The sequence below is a fragment of the Dendrobates tinctorius genome, unplaced genomic scaffold, assembly GCF_039654945.1.
Source record: "Dendrobates tinctorius isolate UK_male_01 unplaced genomic scaffold, ASM3965494v1 ptg000022l, whole genome shotgun sequence".
Lineage (NCBI taxonomy): Eukaryota > Metazoa > Chordata > Amphibia > Anura > Dendrobatidae > Dendrobates > Dendrobates tinctorius.
This window is the reverse complement of record NW_027361690.1, coordinates 18,289,091-18,315,130: the sequence shown is the minus strand read 5'-3', so window position 1 is coordinate 18,315,130 and position 26,040 is coordinate 18,289,091. Positions and strand designations below refer to the sequence as shown.

Below are 26,040 nucleotides of genomic sequence, written 5' to 3'. Positions count from 1 at the left end.
TGCATGTGATTTGTCCAAAGGCAGGGAGAATGAAGTGGCCACTGATTGTAACACAATTCCTGTGGCCACTCACACGGTCCTTAGGAGAGCCAGTCCTGTCACAGCTGGAATGGTGCCTGGCCCCCATTTTTACACTTTGGTTTTTCCCCTCTTTGAGCCATAACTTTTCTATTTCTGTCGACACAATCGTGTAAGGGCTTGACTTTTCGGGACAAGATGTGCTTTTCAATGACTCCATCCATTTTACGTGGTGTACTAGAAAATGGGGAAAAAATTCCAAGGGTGGAATCGCACTTTTCTTTCCGCACAGTTTTGATTCACAGCGTTCATGATATGAAAATGATCAGGCAAGATGATTCTCCAGGCTGGTACAATTCCTTTTTTTTTTTTTTTTTTTTTTTTTTTTTTTTTATTATTGGGGGGGGGGGGGGGGCTTATTTTCTGGATGGATTTTTCTTTTCACTTTAATCTTTTAGTGTGTGCAATATATAATACATTTTTATTTCTGTAGCGCCGACATATTCCACAGCACTTTACATTTCAGAGGGAATATATCTCTTGTCGTGTCCAGTGACTATGGATTACTTATGTTAATCTGCTTGTTTCCCATTAACTTAGGGAGAATGAAGATTCCAATAAAGAAGATAAGCCACTAAAGGAAAAATCTGGGCTTAGAAAGGGAAACAGATTCCACCCATATGGAAAAGAGAAATCGGGCTCTGGTGACAAGAAGGGTCTGAGTCGGAATAGGGTATTCATCAGTAATATTCCTTATGACATGAAGTGGCAAGCAATCAAGGATCTCATGAGGGATAAAGGTAAATGTTGAGTCTAAAATCAATGAGCTTTCCCACTCATAAATGCATTATTAAACTGTTCCCAAAGTCTTGATTCAGCAGGTAACCCAGGTAAAGTAAACTTCCACAATAATCAAATTGCCTGCTAACTGAAGCGTTGGCTTACATAATGTCTGGCATTTACTGTGAGGGAACAGGCCAATATTGTAAAATGTTCTGATAAACGTAAAAGCAGTGATTGCTGTTTGTCATGTAGTGACATATTGTAAGGGGCAATTTTGGTGCTATTGCTTCTAATGTAAAAGACCTGTCGTTGTGCAGTTCTTGTTTAGTGCCTGTTGCAGTTGTGAAATTGGCTTAATTTCTACCAAATTTGGGTTGGGCGGGATTCAATTGACATGCAAGATTTTTAATGGAAATGGCTAAAAGCCAAAACGTAAACCCTGGTTTCACGGTAGCGTGTTCAACTTTGTAACACTTGTAATTGTCTCTGGTGTCTCTGTTGTAAGGTGACATGACTATTTGACTGGTTTTTATTCACTGTATTTCTTTGCTTGTAGCTTGCTGTGAAACACATTGATTTTGTTAATTTGGATCGTAAGACAAACTTTACCATTTGAAGACATTCAGGTAGAAAGTCACCTTAAAACAGTTGTTGTGAGTCAGATGAAAAACTTCAACGCTTTTAACCTTTATTTTAACAAGTTGTATAGGGACTTCTCATATCTGAACTTGTTCACCAACTATATCATACCAAATAACCCTACATCCAGTAATGGGGTGTAAAAATCTGGTAGATTGTATTGCTCTCGACAATGTGGCTGCTTTGCAATCCTGACAAGTAGCTAAATGACAATAGCCATTGGTATGTTGGTTCTGTGTCTGAGTGTTGGTGAATAATAGGTCATTTGTTCTGTAGAGCTGTGCACAGGGCACAGTAAAGAAAGTTACCGGTGTTAAATGCTTTGTTTCTTGGTATTTTTCCTTTGTATGTCTTATGTAGTTGGTGAGGTTACATACGTGGAGCTCTTTAAGGATGCTGAAGGAAAATCAAGGGTAAGTGCCGTGGGCAACAAGCTGTTTGAGGTGTGAAGTCCCTCATCAGTTTTCACTGTACAAGTTTTTATTTGGAAAGTAAGTTTCATTTTCCAATACTGTATTCCAGTCTGAATGTTCCAAGGCTCACCGCCTCCATTCAGATTACATGAGGTTGCATTTCCATTGTTTCCAAGCATTTTCTTGCACAATTCTGGTTTGCTGCCAAAAGCTCAATGCAGACGCATGTACGGTTCTGTATGCTGGTCCTTTAACTTGTTCTTTGCTAAAATTCACTGGCAAATCAGCCAGTTATCAGGATTGTACGGAACTTGGCTAGACTATATGAAAGGCCTGTTGTGGCTTGTGGGGCCTCGCAACTGTCAGTGATATAAACGTTTCGAGTCTTTGAGCTAGACTCTCAAATGGAAACTGAATAAACTGGTGAAGGCTTCCATTTTTCTGAGGAGACTAGTAGGTCATTGGGTATGGAGGGTTTAGGAGACTAATCTGTATCCCGGGATCACTTTTAGCTTTGGAATTTTTTATACATTACTGCTAAAAATTGTATACATTATATGTAAATTTAATTTTGATGCAACAATTGTATAAATATTAAATATAGGACAAAATGTCTGTTAATTTTTGTAAATGACAATCCCGTTTTTATTTAGCAGTCATACCCCAAATGTGCAGCAAAGTTCTTCTCTAGTGACCTGTAACTGCATTGCTGGACTGTCACTCATCTACTTCTGATTTACTAATTGTCTTTTTTTAATTTTTTTATTTTAATTTATTTTTTTTCTCGTGACGTTTTGGATTTAGGGATGTGGGTAAGTGTTCCTTTTTTCACTTTGTGTAAATACTTTGTATTATATGCTTTGCGAATTTCTAACATTCTTTTTATCTTCCAGTGTGGTGGAGTTTAAAGACATGGAATTTGTTACTAAGGCCATTGAAGTCATGCATAAACACGATCTGAACGGACGACCCCTTAACATAAAAGCAGTAAGACCTTGCTTTCTGATTCCATTGATGGGGATATGTTGGTACATAGTGGTTTTATGCGAAGTCCTGTATACTTCATGCAAACAGTCTTTTCCAACGTTTGTTACCTCCCATTATGAAAGGAGACCTTGAGATTACAGTATGGGCTCTGCTGGCTAATGTTCCTGTGTGTATACACAACGCTGCTGTATATAATATGGCCACATCTCTGATACTGGCTTAATAGAATTTAAAGGGATCGTCCAATCTGCATTTATTGTATATCCACTGAATAAGAGATGAACGTGCCATGTGGGAAGCTTTGAACTATTACAAGATTCTAAATCCCTTAATATTTTTTTTTAGGATGAACAATCACAATTACCAAACTTATATGATCCATAGCTCTTTTTAATAAAAGTATACAATTCTATTGATAGGATCCAGATGGCGAGAATGCCCGCAGAGTTCTGCAGCGCAGTGGAGGGCCGTTTCCTGGGGCACATAACGCTGACATGGGACCAGGCATGATGAATCTCCCTCCTTCTATTGTCAACAATCCTAACATCCCACCAGAATTAATTAGTGCACTGAGAGCTGGAAGACTTGGATCAACGGTTTTTGTTGCAAATGTATGTTACCTGGCTGTTCTCTGTACAATTTATTACCAGTTGTGATCGGTTTTCAATCCATATTCAAAGGTTGATGTAATCTGCTTGTGTAGCTGCTACTATTCAGACCTCAACACGCATGCTAGTACTCGAGATTTCTGTCTTTTGATTTACCCTTTAGTCACCCCAAAGCATACCGAGGTGTATCGACAGAAAAACTAATCCTGGTGTACTGTGCTTTTATTTTTTTTTCTCCTTTCTTTCTTCTGCCCCCCCCCCCCCCCTGTCAAAGGTACTTGAACCTGCGATTATTTCACCTCTTATATACTGCAAAACCACTCCTTTGCTATATACAGCTAAATTGCTTTTCTGCTATGAAGCGCAGCCTATAGCTGAGATTCACAGAATGACTAATGTAAAAGATCGGGACCTTCAGTATACCCTGGCTGCAGTGTTCTAACGCGCTGGTTCCCCATCATCACGTCGCGATGGACTAATGAGAGTTGGTGCACATGGACTGGCAATGAAGTCCTTTAACCCCTGCTGTTGATCAATAGTGGCATTTAAATAGTTAACCTAGAGAGATTTGGGAGAGCTTCAGTTTCTGCAGATGCTGGCTATGTTACACAACCAGCATTTGCTGGTATGAAGTGATTTATGCTCCTGAACTGGATTCATACTTGGCTTAAAGAAGTATTCCCATCTCCAAGATCCTATCCCAATATGTAGTGGTAGCATTAGCAAATACCTCCAGTTAGAAATATATAGTTCTTTTTGATTCTCTATGCCTCTTTACTCATGTCTAGGTATTGTACCACCTTGTGTATCCATGGTTAAGACCACTAGCAACTAGCTAACTGTCACACTATCAGTGGGCCCCTAACCATGGATACCCAAGTTCCTGCACATGAGGAAAGGGACAAGGTACTATACTAAAATTCTTTTTGGAGGCATTTGCTATTATTACTCCCTACTACATATTGGGATAGGGTCATGGAGATGGAAATACTCCTTTAGGCTATGTGCACACGTAGCGATTTTTAAGCGTTTTTGCCGCGATTTTCGGCGCGAAAATGCTTAAAAATCGTGTACAGAACGCACCCCCATGCATTCCTATGGCATTCCGCACATGCTGTGCTAATGCTGCGCTTTTTTCCGCGGCGGAATCACATCGCGGAAAAAATCGCAGCATGCTCATTCTTTTGTGCGGAATCGCAAAGAATTGCCGCGATTCCGCACCCATAGGAATGCAACATGCTGCATTTCGGCGCGCACCGTCAAAAGTGCGCAGCACGCTACTTTCACACTGGCAGCGCACGATCTGTGCACCCTATGCTAAAGATAGGGTGCGCCGATCGCATGCGTGCAAATGCGAAAGTAGGCGTTGATCCCGGATGGGGCGGGCAGGGAGCCGGGGCGGGGCTTAACGACGCAGTGCGCAGCGTTGTTTTAACGCGAATGTGAAACCAGCCTTAAATGTGTGATAATGAATGTAAATTTCTTTGTATGTAATCGGTGACAAGGAGCCCTTAGATTTGACTTGGTGGATTCAAACAAATTTTACCGTTGGGTTTCTCTATTTTCACAGCTGGACTTTAAAGTTGGTTGGAAGAAACTGAAAGAAGTTTTCAGCATTGCTGGAATTGTGAAAAGGGCAGATATTAAGGAGGATAAAGATGGCAAAAGCAGAGGAATGGGAACAGTTACCTTTGAACAAGCAATCGAAGCAGTGCAAGCTATCTGTATCCTTTAATATTTAAGTGTTGGATGTGGACAGTGGGGCTAGATGTTGTTCATTTGTATTTCACAATCTTTTAGGGATAATTTAAAGCTTGTGCCATATATTACATACTGGACAATTAAGAGTCCCCTGGTATGTTGAATCCCTTCCTAGAGCAATGTCACAAGTCCTGTGCTGATGACAAATCACTGCTACTAGCGCACTGATTCTCATTGACTGGAATGACTCAGTCAGATGGCCGTATAACACGGACAACGATCACATCGCAATAGACTGTTCGTGCACGGCAGTCGTCATCCTTGTTATACGGCTGTCTGACTGCACCCTTACACTCAGGCTGTTCAGCCACAGGAATCAAATGCGTGGGGCCGCAATAACAAGCATGTTACTGCACTAGCTGCATTACTTTTAATGACTGCAGCTGAAAACTTGTGTTTACGGTTATTTATTCATTGTTAACCCCTTACCTACAATTGACGTAATATTCCGTCCATGTGACCATGGACCTAATTACCATGGACGGAATATTACGTCATCGCGATCAGCGGCGCCCACGTGGTGAGCGCCGCTGATCGCGGCCGAGTGTCAGCTAATTATCATAGCTGACACCCGCCACAATGTGTCAGGGGCGGTCACGGACCGCCCCCGACACGTTAACCCCTTGCACACCGCGATCAAACGCGATCGCGGTGTACCGGGGGTTAAAGGGAAGCATCGGCAGGGAGGGGGCTCCCTCCGTGCTTCCCTGAGCCCCCCACGGCAGCGCAATGTGCAGCGCTGCTGCGGGGGGCTCTTTCCCTACAGGCCCCCGGATCCAAGATGGCGACGGGGGCCTGCAGGGAGCTGACTTCCTCACTGCCTGCAAAGCGCAGGCATGAGGAAGTCTGCAGCAGTGCCTGTGACAGATCGCTGATCTGTCACAGTGATCTGTGATGTGACAGATCAGCGATCTGTCACAGGACAGTGATGTCCCACCTGGGACAAGGTAATAAAGTAAAAAAAAAAAAAAGTGTTAAAAATAATTTTAAAAAAATCGCTAAATAAATCAGTAAAAAAAAAAAAAAAAAAAATATTCCCCAATAAATCCATTTTTTCAAAATAAAAAAAAACAAAAACAATAAAAGTACACATATTTGGTATCGCCGCGTCCGTAATGACCTGCCCTATAAAACTGTCCCATTAGTTAACCCCTTTAGCGAACCCCTTAAAAAATAAAAATAAAAAACGAAGCAAAAAATGATTTATCATACCACCGAACAAAAAGTGCAATAACGCGCGATCAAAAAGACGCATATAAATATGCATGGTACCGCTGAAAACGTCATCTTGTCCCGCAAAAAACGATCCACCATACAGCATCATCCGCAAAAAAATAAAAAAGTTATAGCTCGCAGAATAAAGCGATACAAAAATAATTATTTTTTATATAAAATAGTTTTCATTGCAAAAAACCGACAAAACATAAAAAAACGACCTAAATGAGGTATCGCTGTAACCGTACTGACCCGAAGAATAAAACCGCTTTATCAATTTTACCGCACGCGGAACGGTGTAAACGCACCCCCCCAAAAGAAATTCATGAAACGCTGGTTTTTGTTCATTCTGCGTCCCAAAAATCGGAATAAAAAGCGATCAAAAAATGTCACGTGCCCGAAAATGGTACCAATAAAAACGTCAACTCGTCCCGCAAAAAATAAGACCTCACATGACTCGGTGGGTCAAAATACGGAAAAATTATAGCTCACAATATGTGGTGATGCAAAAACTATTTTTACAATAAAAAGCGTCTTTTAGCGTGCGACAGCCGCCAAACATAAAAACCGCCATAAATCGTAAATCAAACCCCCCGTTATCACCCCCTTAGTTAGGGAAAAATAATAAAACTAAAAGAAAATGTATTTATTTCCATTTTCCCGCTAGGGTTAGGGTTAGGGCTAGGGCTCAGATTAGGGTTAGGGGTGTGTTGAGGTTCGGGTTGGAGTTATAATTGGGGGTTTCCACTGTTTGGGCACATCAGGTGCTCTCCAAAGGCAACATGGCGTCTGATCTCAATTCCAGCCAATTCTGCGTTGAAAAAGTCAAATGGTGCTCCTTCCCTTCCAAGCTCTGCCATGTGCCCAAACAGTGTTTTACCCCCACATGTAGGGTATCAGCCTACTCAGGACAAATTACAAAACAACTTTTGGGGTCCAATTTCTCCTGTTACCCTTAGGAAAATAAAAAATTGGGGGCAAAAATATAATTTTGCGGAAAAAAATGTTTTTTTTATTTTCACGCCCAGGCGTTATAAACTTCTGTGAAGCACTTGGGGGTTCAAAGTGCTCTCCACACATCTAGATAAGCTCGGTGGGGGGTCTAGTTTCCAAAATGGGGTCACTTGTGGGGGGTTTCCACTATTTAGGTACATCAGGGGCTCTCCAAACGCAACATGACACCCGCAGACCATTCCATCAAAGTCTGCATTCCAAAACGTCACTACTTCCCTTCCGAGCCCCGACGTGTGCCCATACAGTAGTTTTCTCCCACATATGAGGTATCAGCGTACTCAGGACAAATTGGACAACAACTTTTGGGGTCCAATTTCTCCTGTTACCCTTGGGAAAATAAAAAAATGGGGACTAAAAGATCATGTTTGTGGAAAAAATACGATTTTTTTATTTTCACGCCCGGACGTTATAAACTTCAGTGAAGCACTGGGGGGTTCAAAGTGCTCACCACACATCTAGATAAGTTCCTTGGGGGGTCTAGTTTCCAAAATGGTGTCATTTGTGGGGGGTTTCCACTGTTTTGGTACATCAGGGGTTTTCCAATCGCGACATGGTGTCCGATCTCAATTCTAGCCAAAAACGTCAAATGGCGCTGCTTCCCTTCCGAGCTCTGCTATGCTCCCAAATAGTCATTTACACCCACATATGGGGTATCAGCGTACTCAGGACAAATTGCACAATAACTTTTAGGGTCCTGTTACCCTTGGAAAAATAAAAATTGGGGGTGAAAAGATCATTTTTGTGGAAAAAATATGATTTTTTAATTGTACCGCTGTACGTTATAAACTTCTGTGAAGCCCTTGTGGGTTCAAAGTTCTCACCACACATCTAGATAAGTTCCTTGGGGGGTCTAGTTTCCAAAATGGGGTCACTTGGGGGGGTTTCCACTGTTTAGGTACATCAGGGGCTCGCCAAACGTGACATGGCGTCCGATCTGAATTCCAGCCAATTTTGCATTGAAAAAGTCAAACGGCGCTCCTTCCATTCTGAGCTCTGCCATGCGCCGAAACAGTGGTTCCCCCCCCACATATCAGGTATCAGCGTACTCAGGACAAATTGCACAATAAGTCTTGCAGTCCAATTTCTCTTGTTACCCTTGGTAAAATAAAGAAAATTGAACCTGAAGTATTTTTTTTGTGAAAAAGTTAAATGTTCATTTTTTTTTTTTTTTAATATTCAAAAAATTCCTGTGACGCACCTAAAGGGTTAATAAACTTCTTGAATGTGGTTTTAAGCACCTTAAGGGGTGCAGTTTTTAGAATGGTGTCACTTTTGGGTATTTTCTATCATATAGACCCCTCAAAGTGGCTTCAAATGTGAAGTGGTCCCTAAAAATAAAATGGTGTTGCAAAAATGAGAAATCGCTGGTCAATTTTTAACCCTTATAACTTCCTAACAAAAAAAAATTTTGGTTCCAAAACTGTGCTGATGTAAAGTAAACATGTGGGAAATGTTATGTATTAAGTTTTTTGTGTGCCGTATCGCTGTGATTTAAGGGCATAAAAATTCAAAGTTGGAAAATTGCGAAATTTTCAAAATTTTCGCCAAATTTCCGTTTTTTTCACAAATAAACGCAAGTTATTTGAATGCAATTTTACCACTAACATGAAGTACAATATGTCACGAGAAAACAATGTCAGAATCACCGGGATCCATAGAAGCGTTCCAGAGTTATGACCTCATAAAGGTACAGTGGTCAGAATTGTAAAAATTGGCCCGGTAGTTAACGTGCAAACCACCCTTGGTAGTGAAGGGGTTAAATAATGCAAAATATGTGGGCGAACCGCTTTGACAAATGGTTAGTTGTTGTTGCTTTGCGATCTGCTACTTTACACCCCTCCAACCTTGCTTTCCTCCAGATGATATTAAGTGCAAAACTGCAAATGTAGACTGACTTAGTGGCCAACTCCTGAATGTGTATGGTCCGGGGGCAAATAAATCAGAAGTCCATTGTATTGTGACTCTTCCTTAATTGGCTTCTCACAGCTATGTTCAATGGACAGTTCTTGTTCGATCGTCCTATGCATGTTAAAATGGTAATGCTAAAACAGAACATACAAAATCTTTCTTCTTTCGTTACCGAGTCAGTTATATATTAACAATGCTTTTGCTTTTGATTAGGACGACAAGTCTTTTCCTCCAGATGACTTCCATGCTATGGAAAAAGCACCTCAGTTACCTCGTAAGTAGAAAATTACATTACTACTTTCATGAGAGCATAATACTGTAAGGACATTTAGTCCCTATGCCATGATCAACACAAGGATGTGCTGATGATCTTGTGGGGACAGGATAATTTGCAGCATGTAAGTTTTTCCATATATATATATATATATATATATATATATATTTAGTAGTGATGAGCAAATTAGTTTTCATTTCTTTTACTCGTACATATTATTGGTAGATTTTGTGAAATGTAATTGTAAAATCCTCTTCTAGCCATGTAGTGTTGGAACGATCCAGTGGCCTTGTCATAAGGCAGGTCTCTTCCAATGTAGATGTGTGGCATGGTTTCATAATCTTTGTCTATAATTTGGGGCACACATATGATATCAGATACAGAGTATCTTGTTTAGCTTTGTAAATGTGTCTTTTGCCACATATTCTTTAATGACTTCTATAACTTTTTATTTTGTAGGTGGCCTAGGAGGTATAGGCATGGGACTTGGACCTGGCGGGCAACCAATTAATGCTACACAGATGGGAATGGGTGGCGGAATGGGCAACATGGGTCCATCAGGCAAGTACACATCACGATGTACAACAGAAATCCAAAGGATTTACAGATTGAGAATTCTAACACTGTTAATTTTATTGAAGGTATGGATGGCCCTGGTTTTGGTGGAATGAATAGAATGGGAGGTATGTGTTGTAAACAATTTTAACTCCTTCGCGCTACAGCTCATTTTCGTTTTTGCGTTTATTTTTTGCTCCCCTTCTCAGAGCCATAACTTTTTTTGTTTTCTGTCAGTATGGCCATGTGAGGGCTTGTTTTTTTTGCAGGACGAGTTGTACTTTTGAACGTCACCATTGGTTTTACCATATTGTGCACTCAAATACGGTGGAAAAAATTCCAAGTGCGGTGAACTTGCAAAAAAAGTGCAATCCCAAATTTGTTTTTTGGGTTTTTTCCACCATGTTCACTAAATGCTAAAACTGATCTGCCATTGTGATTCTCCAGGTCATCACGAGTTCATAGACATCAAACATGTCTAGATTCTTTTTTATCCAAGTGGTGAATTCCAAACTTTGTTAAACAAAAAAAAAACTGAGCCATTTTCCGATACCCTTAGTGTGTACATTTTCGTGATCTCGGGTTGGGTGAGGGCTTTTCTGCGCGCCGAGCTGATTTTTTTTAATGTCACCATTTTGGTGCAGATACGTTCTTTTGATCGCCCATTATTGCATTTTAACTCCATGTCGTGGCGACCCAAAAAAAAAAAATAGAATTCTGGTATTTTGACTTTCTCCATTACGCCATTTACCGATTGAGTACATTTTTTTTTTTTTTTTTTTTCTTTTTTTTCCTTTTAGAATGCTTCAATAGTCTCCATGGGAGACTAGAAGCTGCCACAACCTGTTCGACTCAGTTACATAGAGGCGATGAGAAGATCACCTCTATATAGCAGAATTGGTCACTTGCTATGAGCGCCGACCACCGGGTGGCGCTCACAGCAAACCGGCACTGACAACCATAGAGGTCTCCAGAAGACCTCCGGTTGTCATGCCAACCCATCAGTGACCTGCGATCATGTGACGGGGTCACTGGTGGACGGATTTCCGGCCTGAAGAGTGTGTCAAATGCCGCTGTCAGTGTTTGACAGCGGCATTTAACGGGTTAATAACCTTGGGTAGATCGTGATTCCACCCACGGCTATTGCGGGGACATGTCAGCTGGTCAAAACAGCTGACATAACACGGGAAAGATGTGGGCTCAATGCCAGAGCCTACATCAAATGTGGAGATGCGACATGTGCCAAACTAGTACGGCGCGTGTCGCAAAGTGGTTAAATAACCATTTTCCAGCAGTATTGGTGTGAAAACATGTGGGTGATTATAATTTTTGAACTCCTTCACTCTTACAGCTGCTAGTGGATTTGGCGGCATGGATGGAATGAGTAACATGTCAGGATTTAGTGGTGTGAACCGAATGACAGGTATGTGGTCTATAGTTTAAGAATCAAGCTGTGCTTGTAATGTAAAGAGAACCTGTCATTAGGAGTTTTCTAAGTAAACTACAGGCATTGTCATGTTGGCGCTGTGAGGCCTGGGTCACACTTGCGTGTGTAATGCGAGAAACTTGCGCGAGTCTCTCGCATCAATACCCGGCACTGCCGCCGGCACTCGGGACCGGAGTGTGCGGCTGCATAGAAATACATGCACACTCCGGTCCCGAGTGTTGGCGGCAGTGCCGGGTATTGATGCGAGAGACTCGTGCAAATTTCTCGCATTACACATGCAAGTGTGACCCTGGCCTCACACTGAGTAAAATGATACCTGGGTTGAAGAAATCAGTCTTGTGGTTCTTATTTAATGTGTCTGAAGTTTTGAGTTAATGATGTGCTCGTGCTTTGGGTGTGGCCTGTGGGCGGGTCTTTTTTTTTTTTTTTTTTTCCTGCTCTGGCCTCTGTCATAGTTCTGGGCTTTAATGACAGGTCATTGAACATTGATTGTGTCCTTCTTCCCACTTTAAATACAGCGCCTGCACATTTAATATTGTAGTTTAAAAAAAAATTTAAAACCTCCTGCATGTGTCACTCACTGAATCTAGTAACGCAGAGATGATGTCCTCTTCTTGTGCGCACTCCTGCACTTGTCCTCTGTACATAGTGGACAGCGCATGCGCAGTTTGAGAACATTGCTTGCCAATAGATGCTACTGCACATGTGCCACATCCATTTTGTTGGAGACCATTTTTTTTAAGACCACAATATTAACTGCAAATTTGCTATAATTTAAAGTAGGAGGAACACACATTAAACAAGAACCACATGACTGATTTCATAAATCCAGGTTTTAATCAGTGTAACGGCACCAACCTGACAGTGTGTGTAATTTGCTGAGCACAATCCTGATGACCGGATCTCTTTTAAGGTGCCTAGTTTCTCATACTTGTATATTTTCTGAAGTAGGTGCTCTGTGGCATAGCCATAATGTGGAAATGCCAACTTTACATTTTACACACATTTCTTCAAGCAACTTTTCATCAATGAACAATTTTTATTTTACTTTTCTATCTGAATTATAGCTTAATTAAAATAATGAAGACAGCGGTTACTTCAACTGTATTTTATTCATTTTGATTCAGCTTGTAAAATTGACAACAGATTTTAGTCAAGTGTTGTACATTTCTTTAAAACTTTAGGGAAGCATAGATCATGCTATTTATACCTGTCGTGTGTGTGTTTTTTTTTTTTTTTTTGTTTAGACCTCTCCGCTGTCCTGACTAACTGCAGGCTAACAAGCCTGTCTTTGCTGCTTTAGTGATTGCTGAGTAAGAGCAGGGTGAACTTTAAACCCTTTGCTTGCACTATGTAGATCTTTGGGTGACTTGAGAAAGCATTTGTCCCCAGAGTAGTGATGTCACCCCTGACTCTTTGCAGATCTCGTTGCTGTCTGAGACGTTCTGCCTCCCTGGGTGTGTGCCAGGAAAGCCAAAGAACCTGTACCAAATTTCATTGTACGTTCCTTGGAGGCAGACTCTGACATCGCTTCATTACTTGCGCCCATTAGTCTTCATTACATAAGTAATCACGCCCTATCAGTGTGGGGAAATCAATGCCCCCCTTTCTCAACAGCCCATTTATTTGCATCGTACGAGCCTAAGGGCCCTGTCACACTTGGCGATCTCGCTAGCGAGATTGCTGCTGAGTCACAAGTTTTGTGACACAACAGCGATCTCACCAGCGAGATCGCTATGTGTGACAGCAATCGGCCCCCCTGCCGGTATCGCTGATCGCTGTAGGAAAGCCCTGGACTTTTCTTTGGTCGCTGGTCTCCCACTGGCCAGCACGCATTGCTGCGTGTGACAGGCGGGAGACCAGCGTTCAGCTGGTAACTAACGTACACATCGGGTATCCAAGGGACGTGCGTCACTTAGAAACCCGATGTGTACGTTAGTTACCAGCGCGCTGATGCAGGGAGCTGGTAACTAACGTACACATCGGGCATCTAAGGGACGCACATCCCTTGGATACCCGATGTGTACCTTAGTTACCAGCTCCCTGCATCAGCGCGCTGGTAACTAATGAACACAGCGACGCCACTCCCTCGGCATCGCTGTGCTGATCGCTGGTGAAGCTGTCTGTTTGGTAGCTCACCAGCGATCATGTAGCGACTCATCAGCGATCCTGACACGTTGATATCGTTGTCGGGATCGCTGGTGAGTCGTTATGTGTGACGGCGCCTTAAGATTTTCAAGTTTATTGTACATTAAGCATTCACTAATCTACATACAAATGCTTGTTAAAATAGAGTAGTGCTAGGGCTGATGTAAAGTTGCCTTTAAAAAAAAAAATTAAAATCAAGATGGTTACAAGTGGTATAATGAACTCTGCATTTGTCCTTGCGTATATTTCTTTTAAAACTGGAGGCATTGTAGAACTCTTACAGCTGTATTTTCACTTTTGCAAACAACTTGTTTGAATCATAAAATGAGAATACCAAAAAATATATAGCTACAACATCAGCAGGTTTTTACTATCCCATCTGAGAGCAGCATAATGTAGGTAGGGGCAGAGACACAGATTCTGGCAATTGTATCACTTTTATATGTTGCAGTTCTATCAGTGCTCTAAAAGTTGAGCTCTATATAACTCTGCCTACATCACTGGCAGCTTTTATCACATGTACAGTGTACACAAAGCAGGTTTACTCGTTTTCAAATGATCTGCTAAGTTATCAAAACTAGATTAAGCTGCCCAATAAGTAACATATCGGGGTCTCTTGTTGCTATGTTCTGCTCTCATAATAGGTGGCAAAACCTGATGAGATTCCATTTTAGGGCAGACATTCTGCTGCCAGTTGTAGTCTAACAGTTTTCTGTTATGAACACATTTTGTCATTTCCTACCTTAGTAATGAGTAAATATGTATTCACTAGACACAGGCTTCACCTGTGAATTGTGTCCAGGATAGAGATGCCGATGTCTCGAAGGCCCCCTTCACGTGTTTAGGCTAGTTTCACACTAGCGTTCAGCAAAGCTGCGGGGGGCTGCTTAGTTCCTCTGTGAAGCTCCACCCACTGCCACACCTCCATTCACTCCCCACCTGCGTACCTATCTTTAACATTGGGTACGCAGGCCATACTGATGTATGCGGATGCGTCCGCATGCGTAATTTCTACGATGCGGCGACCGCAACATGATGCAACATGTTGCGTTCCACGCAGTTTGCCGCAGCGTCAAAACGATGCATGCAGAGGCATGCGCATACATCTGCACGGCCTGCTTACCCAATGTTAAAGATGGGTACGCAGGATGCATGCAGACGTAGGCAGAGCTGAAGGAAGAGGTGTGGCAGTGGGCGGAGCTTCACGGAGGAAATACGCAGCCCTCTGCAATGTGAAGCCGACCTTATGCGACTTTTTTTTGGACCGCAAATACGGACACGTGGAGGGGGAAGTGGTGCGGTTTGTGCTGATCCCAGGCGCCGGGTCTCATCAGCACGAGCAGGTGACAATGGTGGGAGTTGTATTCAGCAGGGCTGTGAAGTCGGAATAAAATAAACAGACTCTTAAAATACTGCATTGTACTACTGCACGCAATTATGTATGTGCTCGAATTTGGGAAAGTTGTGAAATGTTCTATTTCTGATCTAAGAATCTAGGCTTTTAGTTGAGCTGAATCTGTCTTACACTTTATGTACATGCTCAGCAGTGAAGTATGTATAAGGGAGTCATAGTAGAGGAATTTTGAGGAGTCTGAGGTTTGGCTTACCGACTACAGCTGTGTACAATGAAGAATTTTACGCATGATATTATACACACCCACCTCCCAGACAAACATCAGCCTCATCAGAAGTGGCGCATCCATAAGATGTGCCAAAACTGGCATTCGGCCTCGCTCTTCCCATGGGGTTGATGGCACCTTTGAATTGTCACCTGACATCAAGCCCATGGGTTAGTAATGGATGGGAGTCTGTAACATGCCCCCATTACTAACCCCATAGTAAATTTTGAAATAAACACACAGCCAAAATAAAATCCTTTATTTGAAATAAATTCTCTGACCAGCTTTTTCCCCATATATTACTCTAAAAATGAAAATCTAAAACTGTGTTCTCACCTGTCCTACAAGAAGAGAATCCATTTGTCCCATGCTGTAATCAATCTCTGCTACTTCTAGATCTCTTGATCAATGGTGTCATAATGCGACCGTTCACCCTGACATACAGGAGACACTGAGCAGAGCTTGGGGTGCAGCTTCAGTGGCGAGCATTATGTTATAAAGGTTACCGCCGGTCACAGCCAGCTATTCCCGTGCTCAGTTCACTGTGAGTGGCTTGATGAACTGTGGAGACCTCAATGAGATCGCCAAGGGCGTCATGAAGGTTACCTCCAGTTTAAGTTTCCCAAAAAGTTTTCACCACTTACAAAACGTATAGGTTTTTTTTTTTTTTTTTTTATCTGCATACTCTTACTGTCCTGGGGAATCATATTTCCAGGTCAGTTTTACTGTATAGTGAACATAGTAAATTATATACCCAAAACACAATTTTGCAACTGCACTATTTTCCAGTTTCACTATTTTCCATTCAAAAGTACAACTTGTCCTGCAAAAAATAAGCACTCTTATGGCCAGAAAATAAAGTTATGGCTCTTGGAAGAAGGGGAGGATAAATGAGAAATTGCCAGGTAGTGAAGGGGGTTTAAAGAAAAACAAAGTGCATCTTCAGCATGGATAAATCAGTTTTTGAAGAAGGGTTTTTCCCCACAATGCATGTGAAAATGGATAAATTCACATGTCCTGGTGATTCATGTACAGGTGAGATCAGTGGTCTGTGTAGCATCTGTGTGCCCATGTGACATGTACTGGCATCTGGGAAAAGCAGTACAGTTTGCGCTTTTCCCAGGTGCTTAAAGACAGCCCTTATCAATGTCACCTGGTCTTCCGGAGAGTAGCGTGACCAGGTGAAAATGATGGGAGTTAAATTCAGCACTTGGTGTGTACGTAGCTGTAAGTACAGGCCAAGCATCCTGCTTTTGTGAGATAATTTGAATAAACATTCACTGATGGATTTCTAGAAAACAGATATACACTCACTGGCCACTTTATTAGGTACACCTGTCCAACTGTGTGTTAAGACTTAATTTCTAATCAGCCAATCACATGGCGGCAACTCAGTGCATTTAGGCATGTAGACATGGTCAAGACAATCTCCTGCAGTTCAAACCGAGCATCAGTATGGGGAAGAAAGGTGATTTGAGTGCCTTTGAACGTGGCAAGATTGTTGGTGCCAGAAGGGCTGGTCTGAGTATTTCAGAAACTGCTGATCTACTGGGATTTTCATGCACAACCATCTCTAGGGTTTACAGAGAATGGTCCGAAAAAGAAAAAAAATCCAGTGAGCGGCAGTTCTGTGGCCGGAAATGCCTTGTTGATGCCAGAGGTCAGAGGAGAATGGGCATACTGGTTCGAGCTGATAGAAAGGCAACAGTGACTCAAATTGCCACCCGTTACAACCAAGGTAGGCAGAAGAGCATCTCTGAACGCACAGTGCGTCGAACTTTGAGGCAGATGGGCTATAGCAGCAGAAGACCACACTGGGTACCACTCCTCTCAGCTAAGAACAGGCATCTGATGGCTACTTTCAGCAGGATAATGCGCCATGTCATAAAGCTCGAATCATCTCAGATTGGTTTCTTGAACATGACAATGAGTTCACTGTACTCAAATGGCCTCCTCAGTCACCAGATCTCAATCCAATAGAGCATCTTTGGGATGTGGTGGAACGGGAGATTCGCATCAGGGATGTGCAGCCGACAAATCTGCGCCAACTGTGTGATGCCATCATGTCAATATGGTCCAAAATCTCTGAGGAATGCTTCCAGCACCTTGTTGAATCTCTGCCACGAAGAATTGAGGCAGTTCTGAAGGCAAAAGGGGGTCCAACCCGTTACTAGCATGGTGTACCTAATAAAGTGGCCAGTGAGTGTAGACTGACAATACAGAGGCATGGATGTGATCAACATTTCAGATGCTTTACATAGATGTTAGTTTATAAGCCTGCTCTCATAGAAATGTAAATATGCAGCTGACGCTAGGCAAAGGGAATCTGTCACCAGGCTTTTGCTACCCCACCTGAGATCAGCATGATGTAGGGGCAGAGACACTTTATTTTATCGCTTACTGGTTTGCTTGCTGTCAATTAACCCCTTAATGACTGCCAATACATCTTTTTACTGAGAGGAGACTAGCATCCCCATACAGGCGACAACCCAGCAGCTGACAACTTACTGCATCAGCCACTATCAGTGTTGCCACAATCCATATCTGTGTAACCCCCTTAGATGCTGCTGTCAATAGTGACTATCATATAAATGTTTAACAGGATGTGGCTTCTCCCTCTTTATACCCATCGGCGCCTTGAGATCATGATTGTGTGGTCCTGATGTTTGCCTTGGCAATTCATAGCCAAAGAGCGGCCTTAGTCTGCCGGCTATAGCGGTCAGTTCAGAAGTTACTGACATTTAGGTTGTAAACATCAACTTTTTCATTCCTGTTATGTCACTTTGCATTCATTTTTGAAAATCACCTAAAGGGTTAATAAACTACCTGACAGCAGTTTTCAATGTCAGGGGGTGCTGTTTTTAAAATAGTATCACTTTTGGGGGGTTTCCAATATGACCCCCAAAGTCACTTCAAACATGGATAGATCCCTAAAAAAAACCCATATTGATCTAATTTTACCATTATCATAAAGTATAATGTGTCACGAAAAAAAAATCTCCAAATCAATGAGATCTGTTGAAGCATTCCCAGAGTTATCACATAATGTGACACAGGTCAGATTTAAAAATAAAAAAATGTGGCCCTGTCATTAGCGGGTTAAATAAAACTGATTTCTGTGCCATAGATCTAGGAATTCTGAGTGAGCCCTGTATAACCCCGCCCACACCACTGATTGGCAACTTCCTGTAAACACTGTGCATAGGCAGAAAGCTGGCTATCAGTGGTGTGGGCAGTGTTATAGAAGGCTCATGAATGAGGATTAGATGGTGCCCTCTAGTGATATTCTGCTGATAAAACAATGTTTACTAATAGCCCAGTAAGTGATACATTACTGGAATCAGATTCTTTTTACATTATGCTGCACTGATAAGGTGGCAAAAACCTGCTGACAGATTCCTTTTAAAGATCCATGTTTTTCATCTTCCTTTTGCTGAATGTTGTTCTAGGAATGGGCGGTGTTGATGACTTCAGGGGCAGTATAGGATCTGGCATGAGTGGAAGCATGTCAAGTAGCATGGCAGGAATGGGAAGCATGGCAAGCAGCATGGGAGGTAAGGAGCTCAAATATACATAGAACTACATGGTTGTAATTAGCGTCTGTTAATCTAACACGCATTTTATTTAGACATGTACAGAGGAGGCATGGGAAGTAGCATGGACAGAGAATTCAGTCGGAGTGACATTGGCTTGAGCCGTGGCTTTGGCGATTCATTTGGAGGAATGAGTAAGTTGACCTCATACCTGTTTGTATTTTTAGGCTGTGTGCCCACGTAAGCGTTTTTGAAGCGTTTGTCCCAGTCAAAACGCTTCAAAAATGCATAGAAGCATCATAAATGAATTCCGCACTTTGTGCACATTGATGCGTTTTTTTCCGTGCAAAAAACACTTAGCAGTAAACGCAGCATGCTCATTAATTTTGCGGCAAAGTCTGTGTTTTTAGCTATTTTCTATGAGTCAGAAGACACGCTGGAAAAAAAACATACGTGCGGTTTTTCCGCAAAAAAACTCGTGGAAATAAAATGTGCGTTTTCTGGGAAGGAGTCTGGTTTTGAAGCAGAAATTTTATGCATATGTGGGCACATAGCCTTAGGGGCACGCCAGCAGATTCTCTCATGTTGTATCTACAGGCAGCACTGATAGATCATGGGGCTAGACATGCTTTCCTGACTCGCACTGAAGTCATTGTATCTCCTTGCCTTTCCGTTCTCCCTGTGATGGGTTTCTCTCTCTTTTTAAAAACAAGAGGAGGGGTAGAGTAGTAACTGCCATGTCTCTTAAGAATATTCAGCAAAATGTAATTGACTCATTTGGGCGGGGTTAGAATCTTGCTAACTCAATTTATGGACTCGCCTGCTGTATTTCCACTCTTGCAAAAAAAAAAAATGAAATCACTTCACCTAATGGTGGGATATACAGAAAGTTGTAGTGACCTATCTATACATAATGTCATGTACTAGACTCGAAGTTTATCAATGGATCACAAGACGCAGATAACTATAATCTCCAGTGTTCACAATGCAGGATGTAAATGAGCTGTCACTTGTATATAACTAACCAAAGTAGTAATCTACTTTTAGCATTAGATGCATAATTTGTTTACATGCTACTTTAAATGCTTCCAATTGTAGAATCCAGGTCTGTCCTCTTTATGTGGGGGTTATTGATCCTTACACATGTAGGAAAAAGAAAAGCTGCACCACATTCTTGCTTCTGTCCTTTACTCCCAGGAATCGGACAGTCATGCGGGGTCTGTCCTGCATATAGACCCCCCTGCACACCGCACGGATGTCCCATTACTGGGAAGTATTGACTTTTGAACAAGAATGTGAGAAGTAACGCTTTTCTTTCCTATATGTGTAACTATTTTGATCTCTGCAGAGCTGATGAACTGGGAAAGTTGCAGTGCACTGATCGATCAGTATAATAAACCTAGTATTTCCTTGAAAATGGCCGACAAAAATGCATGCAGACTGGCTGGAGGTTTAATCTAACCGCTGACCTGAAAATTTTCAGTTAATGATTTTTTTGTATAGCCATTCTAGTCAACTACTTTATGATATCCTTCCGTGCATGAACACGAACAGTGAGTTCCCTTATCGGTCTTCTGATCCACTGTGAATGATACTATTCTCTCCATAGGTAGTGCTATGGTTGGAAGCTTTGGTGGGATGGGCTCTTCTTCACTCGGTCCTCTAGGATCTGGCATGAGTAAGTTATTCTATTTTTTTAATGATTTTGTATAAAGAATACATATAGTGACTCTCATCACAGAAAATAGCAGACACACTGGGGATAGTGGGCACACGTGATGCTTATTCACTGCTCCACACGCCCATAATCCCTCCCACCTCTTAGGGTATGTTCCCACGGGCAGAAACCGGCAGTGCTTTGGACGCTCCGCTCCATCCAAGGCTGTGCTGGCTTTTGAACGCAGGTGATTCCTCATGTGTTCATTGAACCGTTCGGACTCGCTGCGTCACATTACATTGTACGGGTGACTTTATCTTGCAGAGACGGAGCGTCTTCACAAGATAAATAGACATGCTCTGGTCGGTAAAGACGCACTGCACGTGCGTCTACACAGGGAAGCAGGAGGCGTCACTGTACGCATAGTGGAGATGAGATTTTATGAAATCCCATCCAATTCTGTAACATCTGGACGCTTCGGATGTATGCAGCGCCCAACCCGCAGTATTTACTGACCATGGGAACATATCCTTATAGCTGGCTTCAGTGCATAGATAGGAGGGACTATTGGCGTGGGAGCAGTGAAGATTCATTTTCTTTAGCAGCGGGCAGTGTTAGCTGCAGTCATCGCCTCCTGTGTCCTGCTGCTCTGCTGCCTTTTCTCCACAGCCAGAGTATAAGATGAGGTACATCTGGATTACAAGATGTACCCCCCACTTTCCTCAATTTTCCTGTTTTCCATTACATTATATGGTAACAATTCAAATCTTGTCCCTCAAAAGCAAGTGCTTATACAGCTAAGTGGATGGACATATTATTCAATCTACAGCGTAGGAAAGGAAAAAAAAAAAAAAAATGCAAAAATCACCAGGTCATGAAAGCTTCCATAAGAGGATATTATGAACCAATACTTTAACAGTTTTTTGTTAACTTGTTTCTAGGCTCTGGAATGAGTGCTGTGAATAGCATGAGTATGGGGCTCGGAATGGACAGAATGAGCTCAAGTTTCGATCGTATTGGAGGTGGCTTGGACAGAGGCATGGATATGGATCGTGGATTTGGAGGGTTTGGCTCCGCACCACTAGGAGGAAGTGGTTTAAGAGAACGGGGAAATAAAGGATGTCAAATATTTGTTAGAAATGTAAGGGGTTGCCAGCTGATCATTGTTGATGTATTCAACTTATGTTACCATGGTTTTTACTTTTATTTTTTTCCTCCAATTTTAGCTCCCATTTGACTTGACCTGGCAAAAACTGAAAGAGAAGTTCAGCCAGTGTGGTAAGTTGGACTGCTGTCATAGTTTTTCCACATACTGTAATGTCCTGATTTTTGCTTTAAATGTTAATCGATTCTCAACTACTTTTAGGTCGTGTTCTCTTTGCGGAGATAAAAACGGAGAATGGCAAATCCAAAGGCTGTGGCACTGTAAGATATGATTCCCCAGAAACTGCAGAGAAGTCGTGCAGACTAATGAATGGAATAAAGATCAATGGTAGAGAAATTGATGTCCGCATTGACCGCAATGCATAATTCCTTATTTTACCCAGTGGCATTCCCACATTTGTCCGTCTTTTTGGTAAATACATTTTAGTAAACGTTGTTAGAGCAGAAATTCCTTACTTTTAGTGCAAGCCTGTGCTAGTGTGGTGTTTAATGTATTTTTTGTTATATATTTTGATTTTTAAACACCATGTCTCTAGTCATTCAGTTTATATGAATTGACTTACTGTTTTTAATAAAGCCAATTTCTCACAGTCTACATTGTGGGGTTCGAATGCTGTATTTTGTCTTGACGTCACAGCACAGTCGATCCCCTGTTGACAAAATAAAATCGGTTGAATGGAACTGGTAAATATTGGTCTGTTCAGTGTGTGTTGGTTGTTGTTTTTTTTAAAGTATACATGTGACTTGCATTGAACAAGTTTTTCACTGATGTAACAAACTTAACTTGTCCACTAGAGAGGAGTATAACCTTGACAATTTTGCACAGGCATAATGGGCGATTAAGGGTTGAAATGGGGATCTGGGTTAATACATTTTAGCCTAATTTATTACAAGGGAAATTCAGCTCTGTAGTTGCAGAAAATGTTTAATTTTACTTATTTCTAGTTGGCCACCAGCTTTGGTGTATCCCAAACCTATAATAGGGTAAGAATCATTCTTTCTGGTTCCCAAGTAATTGTCAGCAAATGAGTCTGTGGGGAAACACTAGGCACCCCAGTAAACAATTACATTCCTATATTACATTTATGGCCAGCTTTAATTGCTTAATGCAGTTGTCTGGCACCTAAAATATAAAATATATATATCTCTACTTCTACACCCTAACCACTCTTGTAATCAGCTTTTGTTGCACAACACGCTACACTTCTCCTTATCTACCTATTGTCCAAAATGTGTTTTTATTCGGTCGTCCATGACAGCACCACCTGAGAGAGGGGATCCGCCCTTCTTAGGAACAGGAAAACCTACAGATACAAAAAGGGCGGCACCTCTCCCACGCATCAGTTGGTTTCCTGTTCCTAACAAGGACAGAACTCCCTACAGATCGTCCGTCATGGATAACCGAATCCCAGGCCAGCGGACCGACTCAGGTAGCGGGGGGTTCTCCTACCTCGGTCTCGCTGGGGGCCCTGGATGCGCCACGGTGGGTCCGGGTAGGATTTCCACGGCAGTGGTAAGAGCAGGCGGAGACAGGGTCCGGCGGTCGCCTTCTCCACGGGACCGGTGAGGTAAGCGGGTCCCCCTGTGTCTCCTTCCCCCGGGGGTGCGGTCCGTACGGGCGCCGCCGGCGGTGTCCCACAAAGGGAGCGGCGGTTCCGTTCTAGCCCCCTTGCCGCGCGGGGAAGTGACGCGGCGAAGGGGGCGGGGCCTAGCGCCGAAACCGGAAGTCGGATGCCGGCGACTTCCGGTTGTGGTGAACGCGCGCCGATGCGCGCCCGCCGCCTGAGGGGGCCGGGCACCTGAAGGGGAGGGGGAGGATTGCGGGGAGCGGTCCAATGGGGGGCCCGAACACCGGACAGAGTCCTGCTAATCCGGAGGGGGAGCCTTCTTAAGACAGAAGGCATCGCTGCTGAGGTGCTTCTGGAGGCCCAGCGATGGACACAACAGAAGCCCCCATGGACCCACAAGAGGTGCAGCCCGTGGCAAAGCGCCCCAGTGACCAACCTAAGAGGAAAGAGGGACGTTCAAGTGGACGGAGCCACAGCAGTTCCTCTAGGTCAAAGGATCCTCCCGCAGCCCCCCATGATCCGGTACCTGTCCTCATCTGCAAGGGTAAGAGATCTGCGAGAATGTACCCTGATGCAGTGTCCCCTTATGTGTTTGATTCTCTGGAAGAAGGCCACAGGGAAGCAGAAGCACAAGGAATGTGCCCTCTGTAGTTGCCCCTTACCAGATGGCCACCCCAAGAGATTGTGTCAGTCTTGCGTGAGACAGACGGTAGGGACGGAGATGAGGGGTAGAACGTGAGTGGAGTATCAGACTCTTACACTCTTTCCTATTTATACAGGTAGCGGAAGAAGCTCCAAGCTTCGCTACAGACCTGAGGCAATTAATCAGTACTGAAATAAAAGCCCTATCGAAAGAAGGTTCTTCTAAAAGAAGACGAGCTAGTGTTTCAGGCTCAGAGTCTTCAGTCGGCCCTAGAAAGGAAGATATCTCCTCAGAGTCCTCGGCCTCCTCTTCTTCTTCCGAAGAGGATTCCAGCCGGTTCTGCTTACCCTTGGACCAAATGGATAAATTAATTAAAACCATAAGGTCAACCATGGGGGTAGAAGAAAAAAAGACAGAACTGTCTGCTCAGGACATTATGTTCGGGGGTCTAGACCCCAGAAAACAAAAGACTTTTCCACTAAACAAAAAAGTCCAGAGGCTGATTGACAGGGAGTGGAAAAAAGGGGTTCTATGCTGCCCGCTTTCAAACGTAGATACCCCTTCGAGGACCCAATAGTAAGTCGATGGGATAAGGCCCCCAAGCTGGATGCAGCGGAAGCTAAAGCCTCAAAGTCATCTATACCCTTCGACGATATGGCGTCCCTTAAAGACCCCCTAGATAAAAAGGCAGATTCCTTTTTAAAGGGCACATGGGAGATGTCAGCAGGCGCCCTAAGGCCAGCAATAGCAGCCACGTGCGCAGCCAGATCCATGATGGTCTGGCTGGATCAATTGGACTCTCAGCTAAAGGATGGAACTTCGCGAGCCTCCATCCGTAAGTCTCTACCAATTATCCAGAATGCTGCTGCCTTTCTGGCAGATGCCTCGGCGGACTCGGTAAGAATGGCGGCTAGGTCTGCAAGTTTGTCTAATTCGGCCCGAAGAGCCCTCTGGTTAAAATGCTGGCCTTGAGATATCCAAGCCAGGTCCCGTCTGTTCTATCCCCTGTGAGGGTGAATACTTGTTCGGCCCCGTCCTAGACGAACTGTTAGAGAAGGCCGGGGATGAGAAAAAGAAATTTCCGAGTCTGCCGAATACATCCTGGAGACGTCCCTTTTCTAGGAAAGGGTATTCCCGCAGGAGACAGGCCAGAGATCAGAACAGATGGGACAACAAAAAAACCAGAGGTACGGGCTTCATGTATGGAGGAGGGGGGCGCCAAGAAGGTCCATCACGGGATAATAAGAAGCCGCCCCAATGACTAGTGGCTCCGGTAGGAGGAAGATTATCTGCCTTCTACCCGGCCTGGGCCAGAATCTCGAATAGCAGCTGGATACTGGGGGTGATAGCTACAGGACTGCACCTAGAGTTCGCCTGCGTTCCCCAAGATCGGTTCAAGGTAACTCCACTCAAATCTTCCCCGCTAGAACAAGCTGCCCTGGAGACCGAGGTCCTCGAGCTACTGGACAAAAAAGTCCTGACGAGAGTGCCAGAGGAAGAGAGGGGGAAAGGCTTCTATTCCCCCCTGTTCTTGGTCCGTAAACCGGACGACTCATTTAGGGCTATATTTAACCTCAAAGCCCTCAATAAATTCCTGGTTGTACGTCCATTTAAAATGGAAACAATCAACACCGCAATAAAGATGCTGTTTCAAAACTGCTTCATGGTGGTCCTAGATCTGAAAGACGCTTACTATCATATACCCATAGGTCTAGCACACCACTCTTTCCTTAGACTGGCGGTTCAGTTGGATGGGTCAATCCAGCACTTCCAGTACGCGGCCCTACCCTTCGGGGTGGCGGTTGCGCCTCGAGTATTCACCAAAGTGATGGCAGAAGTGATGGCCCATCTGCGCGAGCTAAACATTCTAGTCGTCCCCTATTTAGATGACCTCCTTATAATAGGCAGTTCAGCCGAGCAGTGTTTAGAACAGTTACAGAAAACAACGGCGGCTCTAGAGCGGTTGGGATGGCTACTTAATATCAAAAAATCCCGTTTGCAGCCATTAAAAATTCAACAATTTCTAGGCCTAACCCTAGATGCAGGAATGCCGTCTGCCCCCAGAGAAGCTGCTGCACCTGCATGG

General features: G+C 43.2%; 1 protein-coding gene across 1 annotated transcript in view; it reads left to right on the top strand.

The window, feature by feature from the left end:
• MYEF2 (myelin expression factor 2) overlaps positions 1–22,432 on the top strand; it is a 34,294-nt gene extending 11,862 nt beyond the window's left edge. Inside the window, exons 2-18 of the mRNA XM_073568453.1 lie at positions 619–818; positions 1,801–1,853; positions 2,658–2,665; positions 2,747–2,840; positions 3,260–3,451; positions 5,019–5,172; positions 9,425–9,474; positions 9,560–9,620; positions 10,080–10,181; positions 10,262–10,303; positions 11,527–11,598; positions 18,839–18,943; positions 19,018–19,116; positions 20,532–20,600; positions 21,521–21,720; positions 21,806–21,857; positions 21,946–22,432. Of these exons, the coding sequence (XP_073424554.1) occupies positions 619–818; positions 1,801–1,853; positions 2,658–2,665; positions 2,747–2,840; positions 3,260–3,451; positions 5,019–5,172; positions 9,425–9,474; positions 9,560–9,620; positions 10,080–10,181; positions 10,262–10,303; positions 11,527–11,598; positions 18,839–18,943; positions 19,018–19,116; positions 20,532–20,600; positions 21,521–21,720; positions 21,806–21,857; positions 21,946–22,109 (1,717 nt within the window). The 3' untranslated portion in view covers positions 22,110–22,432. The remainder of the gene's footprint in view (positions 1–618; positions 819–1,800; positions 1,854–2,657; positions 2,666–2,746; positions 2,841–3,259; positions 3,452–5,018; positions 5,173–9,424; positions 9,475–9,559; positions 9,621–10,079; positions 10,182–10,261; positions 10,304–11,526; positions 11,599–18,838; positions 18,944–19,017; positions 19,117–20,531; positions 20,601–21,520; positions 21,721–21,805; positions 21,858–21,945) is intronic.
• Positions 22,433–26,040: the final 3,608 nt, after the last annotated feature.